The sequence below is a fragment of the Ylistrum balloti genome, unplaced genomic scaffold (genome assembly GCF_031769215.1).
Source record: "Ylistrum balloti isolate Yb309-2 unplaced genomic scaffold, AGI_CSIRO_Ybal_v1 Utg369850, whole genome shotgun sequence".
In the NCBI taxonomy this organism is placed as follows: Eukaryota; Metazoa; Mollusca; class Bivalvia; order Pectinida; family Pectinidae; genus Ylistrum; species Ylistrum balloti.
In genome coordinates this window covers 4,177,322-4,190,663 of record NW_026782003.1, presented here as the reverse complement: position 1 = coordinate 4,190,663, position 13,342 = coordinate 4,177,322, and the positions used below count along the sequence as shown (strand labels likewise).

Here is a 13,342-nt window from a genome sequence, read left to right as displayed (position 1 = left end):
CTGTTAAATGTATCTGTATTTTTATATGTATTTCATTGTAATAAAGTAGGTTATCTATTAAAAGTTTATGAAGATTGTACAATTAATTCTCAGAATACTTTTCTATTTTAATTATTTTCATTCCCTTCAGAATTAAAGAATGATTTGGAGAAAGAGGAAGAAAAGAAACAGGAATATTTTGTGTTGACAAAGGACGATATAAACACAGCTGCCATCATGGCAGATGGGAAATATAAGTGTCATGAGTGTCACATGACTTTCGATTCTACGCAACTTCTACAGAAACACAAAAAGAAGTTTTGTGTTGGTGGAAATATTGGTGACCCGGATAACTTGTTGCTGAGAAGAGGCCTCTATTCAGCAGGCACACCGTCCCCACGACCCCATTCCCCCGATGTGGTAAGTCCTGAACATAATTACTTAGAATAGGAAGATCATTTTAGATTGCCTTTTCTTCTCCCAACTTTTAGGATAGAAAACCCACTAATATGTGCCTATTATCTTATATACTGTTGAACTTTTAACATGTCTAGTGAAAAGTCATAAACAGAATTTTTCAAAATTGACTTGTTGAACATGTTGTTTTACATATAAGAATATGATGAGTCATGTTGAAAATAAAATCACAAATCTTTATCCATTTAAATACAGGAATCAACTCTTTCTTATCTTTAATAAAAAGATACTTATTTGAAACCACTGCTCTTTGAAATAATGTATTTGAAAAAAAAAATGCTATGTGACTCCAAGTTTTGATTAGAAAGTTGACTGTTTTGCAGAAAAAAGCAGAGAAGAAGGTGAGTGAGTGTTTTAATGTTCACTCAGTGTGTTATGGTTTGTTGACACGAAGTTAATTAATGCTAATTAAACAAAGTTAATTAATACTAATTAACATTGGTCTGGATTTCTTCTTTCTTTTATAATAAACAAAATCACATTTACGATTTACATTCTCTGAATCTATTAACACTTCTGTTAAGACAAATTCTGACCAAGATTGATCAACTCGACTGAGTGTGATATCAAATGTCAAAATCTATTTTTTTTTAAATATATGATTTATACTGCAAGGGTATTTTTTGATACATTGTTCCTGTAAGAGGCAACTATACCTGGCGCTCAGGTACTCCATTCAATCCGGATTTTCACAGGTGCTATCGCAGACATAAAATTACTTGATATCTATATGTCTGTGGTAACAGTCTGCTTTGTGTTTGTATGTCTTGCACTGTTAACGGTAACCGGTTTAATTTTCAATTTCTATACTATTTTTGGCATTACTATCATCATATACTGTCGTACACCTGTCATATTCTTTCCTCTTGTACAAAGATTATATCTGAAATAGCATTTAATACACTTCGTTGCTACTCTAGCTGGACACCTCAGTTCAGCATAGATCATACTGGTTCTCCATAAGCAGAGTTCAATATATATAGCTTGTACCAGAATTTTATACAATATCAGACACCCTGTATTTCACCATTGCAGAATTTTGAAAACATTTTCTTTTCATTAAATCAAAGAAAGAAAACACATTAAATATACCTGGTAGTTTTATTAATCAAGTCAAAATGCTTTATAATACAAATGTACAGGTAGATGGTTAGACTGTTGGGAATTTCTGCAGAGAGGGGTTGAGATTTTTCTGTCCTACCCTCAAGCTGGAAAAAACTCCTATTAATTCATTACTTCCATTTCAAGTCTTCACATTTTCTCTGAAATAAACAGTTATGGTATTTGAATTAAAAAAGTTGGATTGTAAAGATACGTCTAAAACTAATGATATCAAGGGCGTTTTCTTGCAGCCATCCATTTCATCTTACTTAGTAAGTAGTGTATGTCAAATATGTGTATGATAGCCAGTTTAATAGTTATACTGCATGATGCATTCAGTGTACCTTGTACATAGGACTATCTGTCCTACACCTTATACAGCATGTGCATGCTGCAAAACTATTGCAACCTAGCTATTGTATAGTTAGAGGCACACCTGGGGACCAATCACATTTCAGCACAGACTTTCTGGCTCAGGTATAAAGGGACTGTCATGCTTTGGGACCAATCGCATTTCAGCAAAGACTTTCTGGCTCAGGTATAAAGGGACTGTCACGCTCGTGAACCAATCACATTTCAGACTAAACATTCTGGCACTGTTATAAAGGGACTGTCACGCTCGGGGACCAATCACATTTCAGAATAAACATTCTGGCACTGGTATAAAGGGACTGTCACACCTGGGGACCAATCGCATTTCAGCAAAGACTTTCTGGCTCAGGTATAAAGGGACTGTCACGCTCGTGAACCAATCACATTTCAGACTAAACATTCTGGCACTGTTATAAAGGGACTGTCACGCTCGGGGACCAATCACATTTCAGAATAAACATTCTGGCACTGGTATAAAGGGACTGTCACACCTGGGGACCAATCGCATTTCAGCACAGACTTTCTAGCTCAGGTATAAAGGGCCTGTCACGCTCGGGGACCAATCACATTTCAGAATAAACATTCTGGCACTGGCATAAAGGGACTGTCACACCTGGGGTCCAATCACATTTCAGCACAGACTTTCTGCCTCTGGTATAAAGGGACTGTCACACCTGGGGTCCAATCACATTTCAGCACAGATTCTCTGGCTCAGGTATAAAAGGTTTGTCCCACTTAGGGACCAATCAAATTGCAACAGACTTTAATTTTGAATGTTAGTGCCTCCTCCTTTACTTAACCTGACAGCATTAGATAATGATATTATGGTTTGAAGATTCCATAGGAAACTAAAACAGGACATGTTTACTAGTTATGGAAAGATGTTGCAATGTATTAAATGAGGACAAAGTAAAGAAACAATGTTTTTTATTTGCTTAACTTAACTTATGTGAGTTGAGTTAAAAAATTCCGTGTATATTTACTATATTTTTCCGGGCTATAAACCGCGCCTGAGTATAAGCCACAGGGCTGGTTTTTGAGCATTTTTTTTATTTGATCCACATAAAAGACACACCAGAATATAAGCCACACCCTTTCTTACAATGTGGTAACCGTTATGTTGACCAAAGTTTGTTGTTATAACAGACAACAGAAGGCAATTTAACAAGTTATGTGATGAACAGAATCTTGCATTTATTTTCTCTTCGTATGTGAGATTTATAAAACTGGTTACAGATTTTTCATTTCACGTTGCCAGAGGCTTGATCAATTGAAAAGTTCTAAGACTTGTTTCAAGATATTTCATATGAAATGGAAACGCATGCAAGATCCCTTCCATCAAATCCTGTGTTCAACAAATTCTCAAAATGTAAACCAAAGTGTTTAGTGTATATATATATGCATGTTTTGAATATCTGTAGACTTTCACGCCAGTAGTCTTTTAGTTTTGCTTACTTGATGTGACAGATGTTGTCTTGACTTGAACTGTCGTATTGTGCTAGTGCATAATGTGTAGTAAGTTAACATGACTTATAGAATGGTGTTGACAATGAAATCCAGTAGTGATGTCGACAAGTCCTTTTTATCAAGAAGTTTTTGTTTTAAAGTGAACATTTATTGTTTTCATCTTTTTGATTTATACTTGTAAATTGAATTGAATTTCTGAATGAATGAACAGCTGTAGGTAGCTTTGAAATTATAGTTAAGTAAGAATGCATGTTGACAAGCATGAGCATGGTGTAGGACTGTATGATTGATGTTATAATGTAGTTACCATAGCAACACTGCTGATTGAAATTTGATTGGTGCTGGTAGTGCTTACATTGCATCTTCACAACCATCAAACTCTTTTCCAAAACTACATTTTTTTATATTGACTTTAAATATACAAAGGAAAGGAAATGCAGATCCACTTTCCTTAAATTTATAAATTGATGACTATGCAGTTTTCATTTTCCTGAGGGCTACAGATAAAAAAGTATTTTCAAGTTAGTTGGGTAGTAGTTTCCAAGTTGGAGTACATGTATAAAACTATAAGCTCAATCTATTTGACAAGCTGTTGGCTCGGAGCACATGAGAGATTTCGTGTGGTAGGAAACCAGAGTAATAATAAGTCTGGATATCACTACTGGTATAAGAAAGTAAGTCACAGAGAGGGATGGATATTAGAAGGTAGTTTCTAGGGAGGTCAGGTGTAAGGAGGTAGTTTCGAGGGAGGTTAGGTATAAGGAGGTAGTTTCTAGGGAGGTCAGGTATAAGGAGGTAGTTTCTAGGGAGGTCAGGTATAAGGAGGTAGTTTCTGGGGAGGTCAGGTATAAGGAGGTAGTTTCTAGGGAGGTCAGGTATAAGGAGGTATTTTCTAGGGAGGCCAGGTATAAGGAGGTCGTTTCTAGGGAGGTCAGGTATAAGGAGGTAGTTTCTAAGGAGGTCAGGTATAAGGAGGTCGTTTCTAGGGAGGTCAGACATAAGGAGGTAGTTTTTTGGTGTGTTTAGGAATGGGGAGATGTGTTTTGGAAAATATACTGATAGTTGTTAAAATGCAATGGACTTTAAAGTAAACTTGAATGTTGAGATGTTCAAGTAGACTTGATTGAGTGTTGAAGATGACAGATTAAATAAATGGCATTAGAATGTTGATAGAACAAAATGTCAGCATGATGTACATTATTTTGTTTGTGTTTAAAGACGGTATCTAATGACATAGAAAAGAAAACACCTGTAATGTTGTGTTTATAGATTGTATACATGAGTTTGAAATAAGATATCGATAAAATCATTAATGATTGAACAATTAACAAAATAACGATGATACAAGTGGTATAAAGGTCCTGTTATTTCTTGTTTTCATTTTCTTTTTACTTACATAGTCATCAATACCTTTTATATTTCTGTTGGCACATGACAATGTCTATGTTACCTGTATGGTTCCTCAGGTAAAATTACACATTTTCTTTTCATTGGTTTCTTCATGTTTCTTTCCATCACGATTCTTTTTCTACTGTCTAATGTCCACATGATATCAGATGTCAACCTTTACTGATGTTAGATCTCAAGCCCAGCTGTTAGATACAGAGTAAGGACTTTTTTCCACCAGGATTCACATTGTACACATACAGTTGGACACAATGGCCTTATATACTGGCATTGCTGTATACTACAATGTATCACTAAAGACTCAATGAGAAGTTGTTGGCCTAGCCTTTTATATAAGCAGATCACATGTCCTTTACAAACTCAATGTACTCTTTTATTTGAAATTCTAAAATACAGAAGAGCAGCAGGTTAACAGTGTTCGCAACATTCATAGAGATTCCATTATGCCTTTGAATCCTCCATGAATAATTCTAGTATTATTAGGTCAAAGAAAAAGTTGTTGTAAGCAATATTTGATGACTATATATTCAGTCCAGCCATCTTTGTATGAACACCTACTCATTATTTTCACCATTGTCTCAACTGGCAGTCATCTTTGTATGAACATCAATTCTTGATTTTCTCCAGTACCTCAACTGGCAGCCATCTTTTGCATGAACATCTACTAATTATTTTTTTACCAGTATCTCAATCAGCGGCCATCTTTTGTATGAGCTCCTACTCTTTATTTTTACTAGTACTTCAGTTGGCAGCCATCTTTGCATGAACACTTACTGTTTATTTTCACCAGTACCTCAGTCGGCAGCCATCTTTGTATGAACACCTTCTCTTTATTTTCAGCAATAATAGACAGATAATGCTTAATGATATTCTGTATATTGGCCGTATCTTCGAATGTCAGATGAACCTGCTCTATGACAAAGTCATGATTAATGTATATAATAAATCCTTCTCTATTGAATGCGTCAGTACCAAATTACTTTAGTGAAAAAAAGTCATTTTTCTAAATGTAAATTTGCTAAGGTGGCGGAACTGAAAAATTATAAGGAGAATCGCAATAAAATTCGAGACTTGCGCAATCTAGAGGAGAGGATCTTGCTAGACACTTTGGAAGACACAGACCGTAAGCTTGGCTGGTCAACACGTCATCCTAGTCGAGCTCGTTCAAACCTGCCTCTCTCGCATGACCAAGAAGTCCGACATCTTCAACTGGAGGTGAGGCTCAGAGCCAGCTTGCAAAGTCTAGATAATTTTCTTATCACTCTAAAACAGGACACTATTTCAGTTATGATGGCTAAATATTTTCACAAGAATATTTATTTCCCATCTGTTAGAGATTTTTTCACTACACATAAAAGAAATGGATTTGAACAGAAGTTTATAGATATGATTTTAAACAACATAAGGTTGTTTAGGAGTTTTTCCTAATAAACATAACTGTGATTGGAAAATGTGTTTGTTCTGTACACACAAAACTAACATCAATTTGGATTTAACGGTGTGTTCTACTGCTAACTATTGTCTCGTGTGTAACGGAGAATTTCCTGAGCATTAATTTTACACATCTCTTACATGTTAATTAAAAAAAATGAAAAGATGTTGAAAGAAATATTTGAGACAATTAGAACAGCTTACATGGACATCTCTATCAAGCATTTTATTTATGATCAATCGGTTTTCATTGAGCAACACATTTTGTTCAGTATTCCCACGAACACTCATTAAAATCGGTGTTATTTTCATTGTTAACATTACTATGAAATGGCAGTGAAACTTATTGAAATCAAACCTGTTTGACACTTCCTGTTTGGACATTTACAGTTCCTTTTCATTCTTACACATGTATATATGTTACAGCCACATTTGAACAGCCAAGTTTGTATTAAGTAAATCGCACATTCAAAGAATTCAAAATTTATACAAATAAATTTTCTGATCTTATGTTCTGAGTCAAATATTTACGAGAAATATCTGGGGAATTTTTCAGTATGAGAATTTGAAAGAAAAAATATCCACAGACCGTAATCGACGTCCAGTCATGAAGCCGTCTGACAGGAGACCACGCAAGAATTATCAACCTGTAGTACAGCACACTGACCGTCCATCTCGTCAGGATAATCGGTCAGTCATGTCCGATGCTAGCATGAGCATTCATCTTGATGATGATGTAAGTCCACTGTGGTTTGACAAATTGTGACTTAATATCGTGTTTGGTCCAGTTTGGGTATTCGCAAAAAGTCCTACAGTTGTATTATTGCAAGGTTATAGTTTTACTGTTATCCAGAAACACGAGTTACACTGTCTATTTAAAACTTACATTTAACAAAGGTTGAGGTTTGTAGCTGAAAAGGAAAACTTATATTGTATTTTTTTGGTTTCTTTAATCTCCTGGATAAATTTTGTATTTCTTTTTAGATACAATGTATATCCAAACATTACTTTTATTGATTTAGGCTTCGTGTAAGTTAAACTTGACTATTTTTTGAACATCGTGATTGCAGGATGTTTTTCCAGAGCTCATTCTGTCTATAGACATTATTGTTAATGTTTTATGTTTTAAGAGATTTTGAGAGTGTGTGTTTTTAATTATATAATTCGCAGTTTTACATTGGTTTAAATACTACACCAAATGAAGATCAATGGTTTGATGCTACAAATTCTGTGTGATTTGACCAATTCCTCCTTTTGGCTGTTACCTTGCACAGTGTTGAAGTTACTCTACTGTTGTATTAGACTCCACATACCATACAACTTTCTTCAGTAAGTTCAATGGGTTGTTTTCTTGCCTAAGAAAATTAAAAACTAGAAAATGATTTAAATTTTTTCCCTTTTGCACACCACTTGAATGTAGTATTTAAATCAAAGGTGTAAATACTGAGGACATATTGTGTATACCCTTAAGTTATATCTTCATGTCTGTGTAAACTTTGTGTTGTATGTATAACATAAGAATTTGTATAAGTACCAGCTATCAGTGTATAATACCACAGCAGAGCTGTCGTGTCTTTGTCGCCAATCCAGATGAAATGACTTTACAGAAATTACAAGTTTTTTGTTTTTATCATTTTTTCCAATGTTTTCTTTTTAAACACAAGCTCTTTTGACTGACAAGTTGAATGTTTTTGATAAACCTGAAGTGTGTTTTCTCAAAATGTGTTGTTAATTGTGTTTGGCCCTGAGAAATCTAGAGTGTAATGTTAACATACAATTACCACCTGCCATGTTTCAGAAAAAGAGGAAGGTATGTACCTTGCACAAATGTATTAACAGCCTTAAGCACAGATAATCCTTCATGGTAGAAGAAAAAAAACCCACTTGTGTTTGTGCTGGATGTGCTTAATGTACTGCATGTATGTGTATTGATTGATTAGAACAAACAATCCTTGTAATAAATTTAACAGAAATCAGTTAAGGTACAAGAAATGATAATTTGTGAAACCCAGAAATTGTAACAATAATGTTCTTCCTTGAAAAATTTTGGAACTGTCTATCTATACAGATGGTTGAGTTGGAAATTTGTGCCGTGGAAGTTTTTATGATTGTAACCATGTCTTTGGAAAACTTTTTTTATCAGTCATTGAAGATATTAAGTTGGTTCAACAAATATCATTTTTGCATTAATGAGTAATGAATTTGAATTAAACCTCATCATTATCAAGATAAACCCCAGTTGATGATCTCTAAATGTACTATTACATGTACACTGTGTGCTGTGATTAATGTGTTACTATGTTATTTTGGGATTTTTAATCATAACATGTACAGAAAACAACTTATTTTTACAGCAGTCCAAGGTATTATTCTCTTGTTGTGTGTGGTGCCACATGGTGGTTGACATTCACTGTAACATGTTCTCAATTTGTGGATTTTTTTTTATTGTTTGTAATAATACCGATCATTGTTTTTTGTTTATTTGCGTCACAGAAAATCTTTTGACTTTAGATTCCCAACCCTTATTTCTGTCTTTAGTAATTAAACATTAACACACATTCTTTATGTTTAGTTTAGGTGTATAACATATTAGGTGACACTAGAAGGAAAATAATTAGATTTTATTTCGCTGACTATAACTTTATGTTCCTTATATATATATATAATTTTTCATTATCCAGCCATCCTTCATTCCCTCACTCCATCATGCCATCTTTCTTTCCTTCCACATCACCATAACCAGACAATAACACAGTTGTCTTGGACCGTTCAAATTCCAATTTTACACACTGCTTCTTATTTGGAATGGCATCTGGGTGTTCAAAGGGTCAAAGGTCAATGTCACTGTTACTGAAACAAACTTGAGATTATTAGTTAACTTTGTACAAATCACTGTTTTTAATTTCTAGTCAGTTAAAATATCAACAATTCAAAGACAAGAATGGGATGTAGATAATCATGGTAATTTTATTAGTGTCGTCTACAAACAATGCTGTAATAATTATAGTTATCATTATGTAAGGTCATACATGACCTTGACACTTTGAACATGTCAAGTGCAAGGTCACACAATGACCTTGACGTATAAATGAATAACCCTGTGATATAATATGGGGTAATATGGAATCAAGATATGACATGACAGAAGAATTCACCATACACTAGTTTTAAGTCTGTGGATCTTAATTATCAAATATTAGTATACAAAAATGAAAGTGAAAATGAAAGAAAACAAAGAAGAAAATTCAAAGAAGATTTTCTTGATGATCTTTCGAAATACCCCCGGTAATGATTTCTCTCTGAAGACAAAGCCGTAGCTTGGGAAGGTAGTGTTACAATGTGCCCGCCCATTTAATTATTAGTATCTGGGTTGCCAGGTACAGACAATATGTACCTCTGTGATGTAGTGGGGGGGGGTCTTACAGAGGGATTATCAAAAATCATGGGGAATTATTCAAGTGCCTTTGATGACTATAATTTAGGATATTGACATTGTCTGATACACTGTCCCTTTACAGATAGACTATGATATGTGTAACAAGTCAAAATCAAAGTGCCACATGAAAGATACTGAGGATTATTTTATTGACGACAGATCACAGCACATTGTGGTTCAATTTAAATTAAAAATTAGACCATAAAGTAAACTGACGGTGTGAGATTAGGAGATAGAAACAGAGAAGAGAAAGTGTATGAATATGTTTCATGATATTGTGAATTAGAAAATTAAAAAAAAAAAATAGAGAGGTAAATTAAGATTATGTTGATATAAATTGATAAATGCAATGATTTACTACTGGTTTAGAGAGCTTTCCAGGTGTGTGTTGTATGTATATTGGGTATGTGTACAGTCATGTCTTGTCAGATGTACAGGTAGCTAAAATGCAGCGACTCCCCTCGAACATATTAGATTGGATTTTTGTATATTACAAGATATTTAAAGGAACTTGTAGTGAACCTGTAGTGTTGACTTGTTTTGATAAGCACAATGCAGGTAAACATGATTGAAAAGACATTTCTAATTATGAACATATCTTATTTGCATGGATAACTTGTCCAGACTTGTGACTGCAACACTTAGAAGAATTTTACGATGAATAGATTATTACTGTTTTCGTTTTATTTATTTTATATACACGGTACACATATAATACTGCCTCCATAATAGGATAGCTCTATTGAGTAACCACAAGACATTTTGCCTGATAAACATTCTCACGTCTCTGGCTCATTGTCCTGGTGAATTCTAACCCCGTCCAGTGGTTCTCTCTGTCAAACTTTGATTATAGGCCTGGAGATATTTGTAAATAAATGGCACAAAGATCAACAAAACTCAGTATACACATTAATGGACGTCCTAGGGTGGGTTCGATATTTATGTGTGAAATTGATGACTTTGTAGGACATATTAAAATAATAAAGGTGTGTTCAGGTATTACCTTCCTTAATAAAGTAATACAGGTGTGTTCAGGAATTACATTCCTTACTAAAGTCATAAAGGTGTGTTCAGGTGTTACCTTCCTTACTAAAGTCATACAGGTGTGTTCAGGTGTTACCTTCCTTACTAAAGTCATACAGGTGTGTTCAGGTGTTACCTTCCTTACTAAAGTCATACAGGTGTGTTCAGGTATTACCTTCCTTAATAAAGTCATACAGGTGTGTTCAGGTGTTACCTTCCTTACTAAAGTCATACAGGTGTGTTCAGGTGTTGCCTTCCTTACTAAAGTCATACAGGTGTGTTCAGGTATTACCTTCCTTAATAAAGTAATACAGGTGTGTTCAGGTGTTACCTTCCTTAATAAAGTAATATAGGTGTGTTCAGGTGTTACCTTCCTTACTAGAGTCATACAGGTGTGTTCAGGTGTTACCTTCCTTAATAAAGTCATACAGGTGTGTTCAGGTGTTACCTTCCTTACTAAAGTCATACAGGTGTGTTCAGGTGTTGCCTTCCTTACTAAAGTCATACAGGTGTGTTCAGGTGTGTTCAGGTGTTACCTTCCTTACTAAAGTCATAAAGGTGTGTTTAGGTGTAACCTTCCTTACTAAAGTCATAAAGATGTGTTCAGGTGTTACCTTCCTTACTAAAGTCATAAAGGTGTGTTTAGGTGTTACCTTCCTTACTAAAGTCATACAGGTGTGTTCAGGTGTTACCTTCCTTACTAAAGTCATACAGGTGTGTTCAGGTGTTACCTTCCTTACTAAAGTCATACAGGTGTGTTCAGTTGTTACCTTCCTTACTGAAGTCATACAGGTGTGTTCAGTTGTTACCTTCCTTACTGAAGTCATACAGGTGTGTTCAGGTGTTACCTTCCTTACTGAAGTCATATACAGGTGTGTTCAGGTGTAACCTTCCTTACTAAAGTCATACAGGTGTGTTCAGATGTTACCTTCCTTACTAAAGTCATAAAGGTGTGTTTAGGTGTTACCTTCCTTACTAAAGTCATAAAGGTGTGTTCAGGTGTTACCTTCCTTACTAAAGTCATACAGGTGTGTTCAGGTGTTGCCTTCCTTACTAAAGTCATACAGGTGTGTTCAGGTGTGTTCAGGTGTTACCTTCCTTACTAAAGTCATAAAGGTGTGTTTAGGTGTAACCTTCCTTACTAAAGTCATAAAGATGTGTTCAGGTGTTACCTTCCTTACTAAAGTCATAAAGGTGTGTTTAGGTGTTACCTTCCTTACTAAAGTCATAAAGGTGTGTTCAGGTGTTACCTTCCTTACTAAAGTCATACAGGTGTGTTCAGGTGTTACCTTCCTTAATAAAGTCATACAGGTGTGTTCAGGTGTTACCTTCCTTACTAAAGTCATACAGGTGTGTTCAGGTGTTGCCTTCCTTACTAAAGTCATACAGGTGTGTTCAGGTATTACCTTCCTTAATAAAGTAATACAGGTGTGTTCAGGTGTTACCTTCCTTAATAAAGTAATACAGGTGTGTTCAGGTGTTACCTTCCTTACTAGAGTCATACAGGTGTGTTCAGGTGTTACCTTCCTTAATAAAGTCATACAGGTGTGTTCAGGTGTTACCTTCCTTACTAAAGTCATACAGGTGTGTTCAGGTGTTGCCTTCCTTACTAAAGTCATACAGGTGTGTTCAGGTGTGTTCAGGTGTTACCTTCCTTACTAAAGTCATAAAGATGTGTTCAGGTGTTACCTTCCTTACTAAAGTCATAAAGGTGTGTTTAGGTGTTACCTTCCTTACTAAAGTCATACAGGTGTGTTCAGGTGTTACCGTCCTTACTAAAGTCATACAGGTGTGTTCAGGTGTTACCTTCCTTACTAAAGTCATACAGGTGTGTTCAGTTGTTACCTTCCTTACTGAAGTCATACAGGTGTGTTCAGTTGTTACCTTCCTTACTGAAGTCATACAGGTGTGTTCAGGTGTTACCTTCCTTACTGAAGTCATATACAGGTGTGTTCAGGTGTAACCTTCCTTACTAAAGTCATAAAGGTGTGTTCAGATGTTACCTTCCTTACTAAAGTCATAAAGGTGTGTTTAGGTGTTACCTTCCTTACTAAAGTCATAAAGGTGTGTTCAGGTGTTACCTTCCTTACTAAAGTCATACAGGTGTGTTCAGTTGTTACCTTCCTTACTAGAATCATACAGGTGTGTTCAGGTGTTACCTTCCTTACTGAAGTCATACAGGTGTGTTCAGGTGTTACCTTCCTTACTGAAGTCATAAAGGTGTGTTCAGATGTTACCTTCCTTACTAAAGTCATAAAGGTGTGTTCAGGTGTTACCTTCCTTACTAAAGTCATAAAGCTGTGTTCAGGTGTTACCTTCCTTACTAAAGTCATACAGGTGTGTTCAGTTGTTACCTTCCTTACTAAAATCATACAGGTGTGTTCAGGTGTTACCTTCCTTACTGAAGTCATACAGGTGTGTTCAGGTGTTACCTTCCTTACTGAAGTCATATACAGGTGTGTTCAGGTGTAACCTTCCTTACTAAAGTCATAAAGGTGTGTTCAGATGTTACCTTCCTTACTAAAGTCATAAAGGTGTGTTCAGGTGTTACCTTCCTTACTAAAGTCATACAGGTGTGTTCAGGTGTTACCTTCCTTACTGAAGTCATACAGGTGTGTTCAGGTGTTACCTTCCTTACTAAAGTCATAC

At 35.3% G+C, this 13,342-nt stretch overlaps 1 protein-coding gene across 1 annotated transcript in view; it reads left to right on the top strand.

Annotated features, from left to right (window-relative positions):
• The first annotated feature begins 216 nt into the window (after positions 1-216).
• The window catches only part of LOC132545629 (uncharacterized), a 56,231-nt gene continuing 43,105 nt past the window's right edge, over positions 217-13,342 (top strand). Inside the window, exons 1-7 of the mRNA XM_060209327.1 lie at positions 217-399; positions 780-797; positions 1,809-1,829; positions 5,827-6,018; positions 6,791-6,970; positions 8,039-8,044; positions 8,106-8,120. Coding sequence (XP_060065310.1) covers positions 217-399; positions 780-797; positions 1,809-1,829; positions 5,827-6,018; positions 6,791-6,970; positions 8,039-8,044; positions 8,106-8,120 — 615 coding nt within the window. The remainder of the gene's footprint in view (positions 400-779; positions 798-1,808; positions 1,830-5,826; positions 6,019-6,790; positions 6,971-8,038; positions 8,045-8,105; positions 8,121-13,342) is intronic.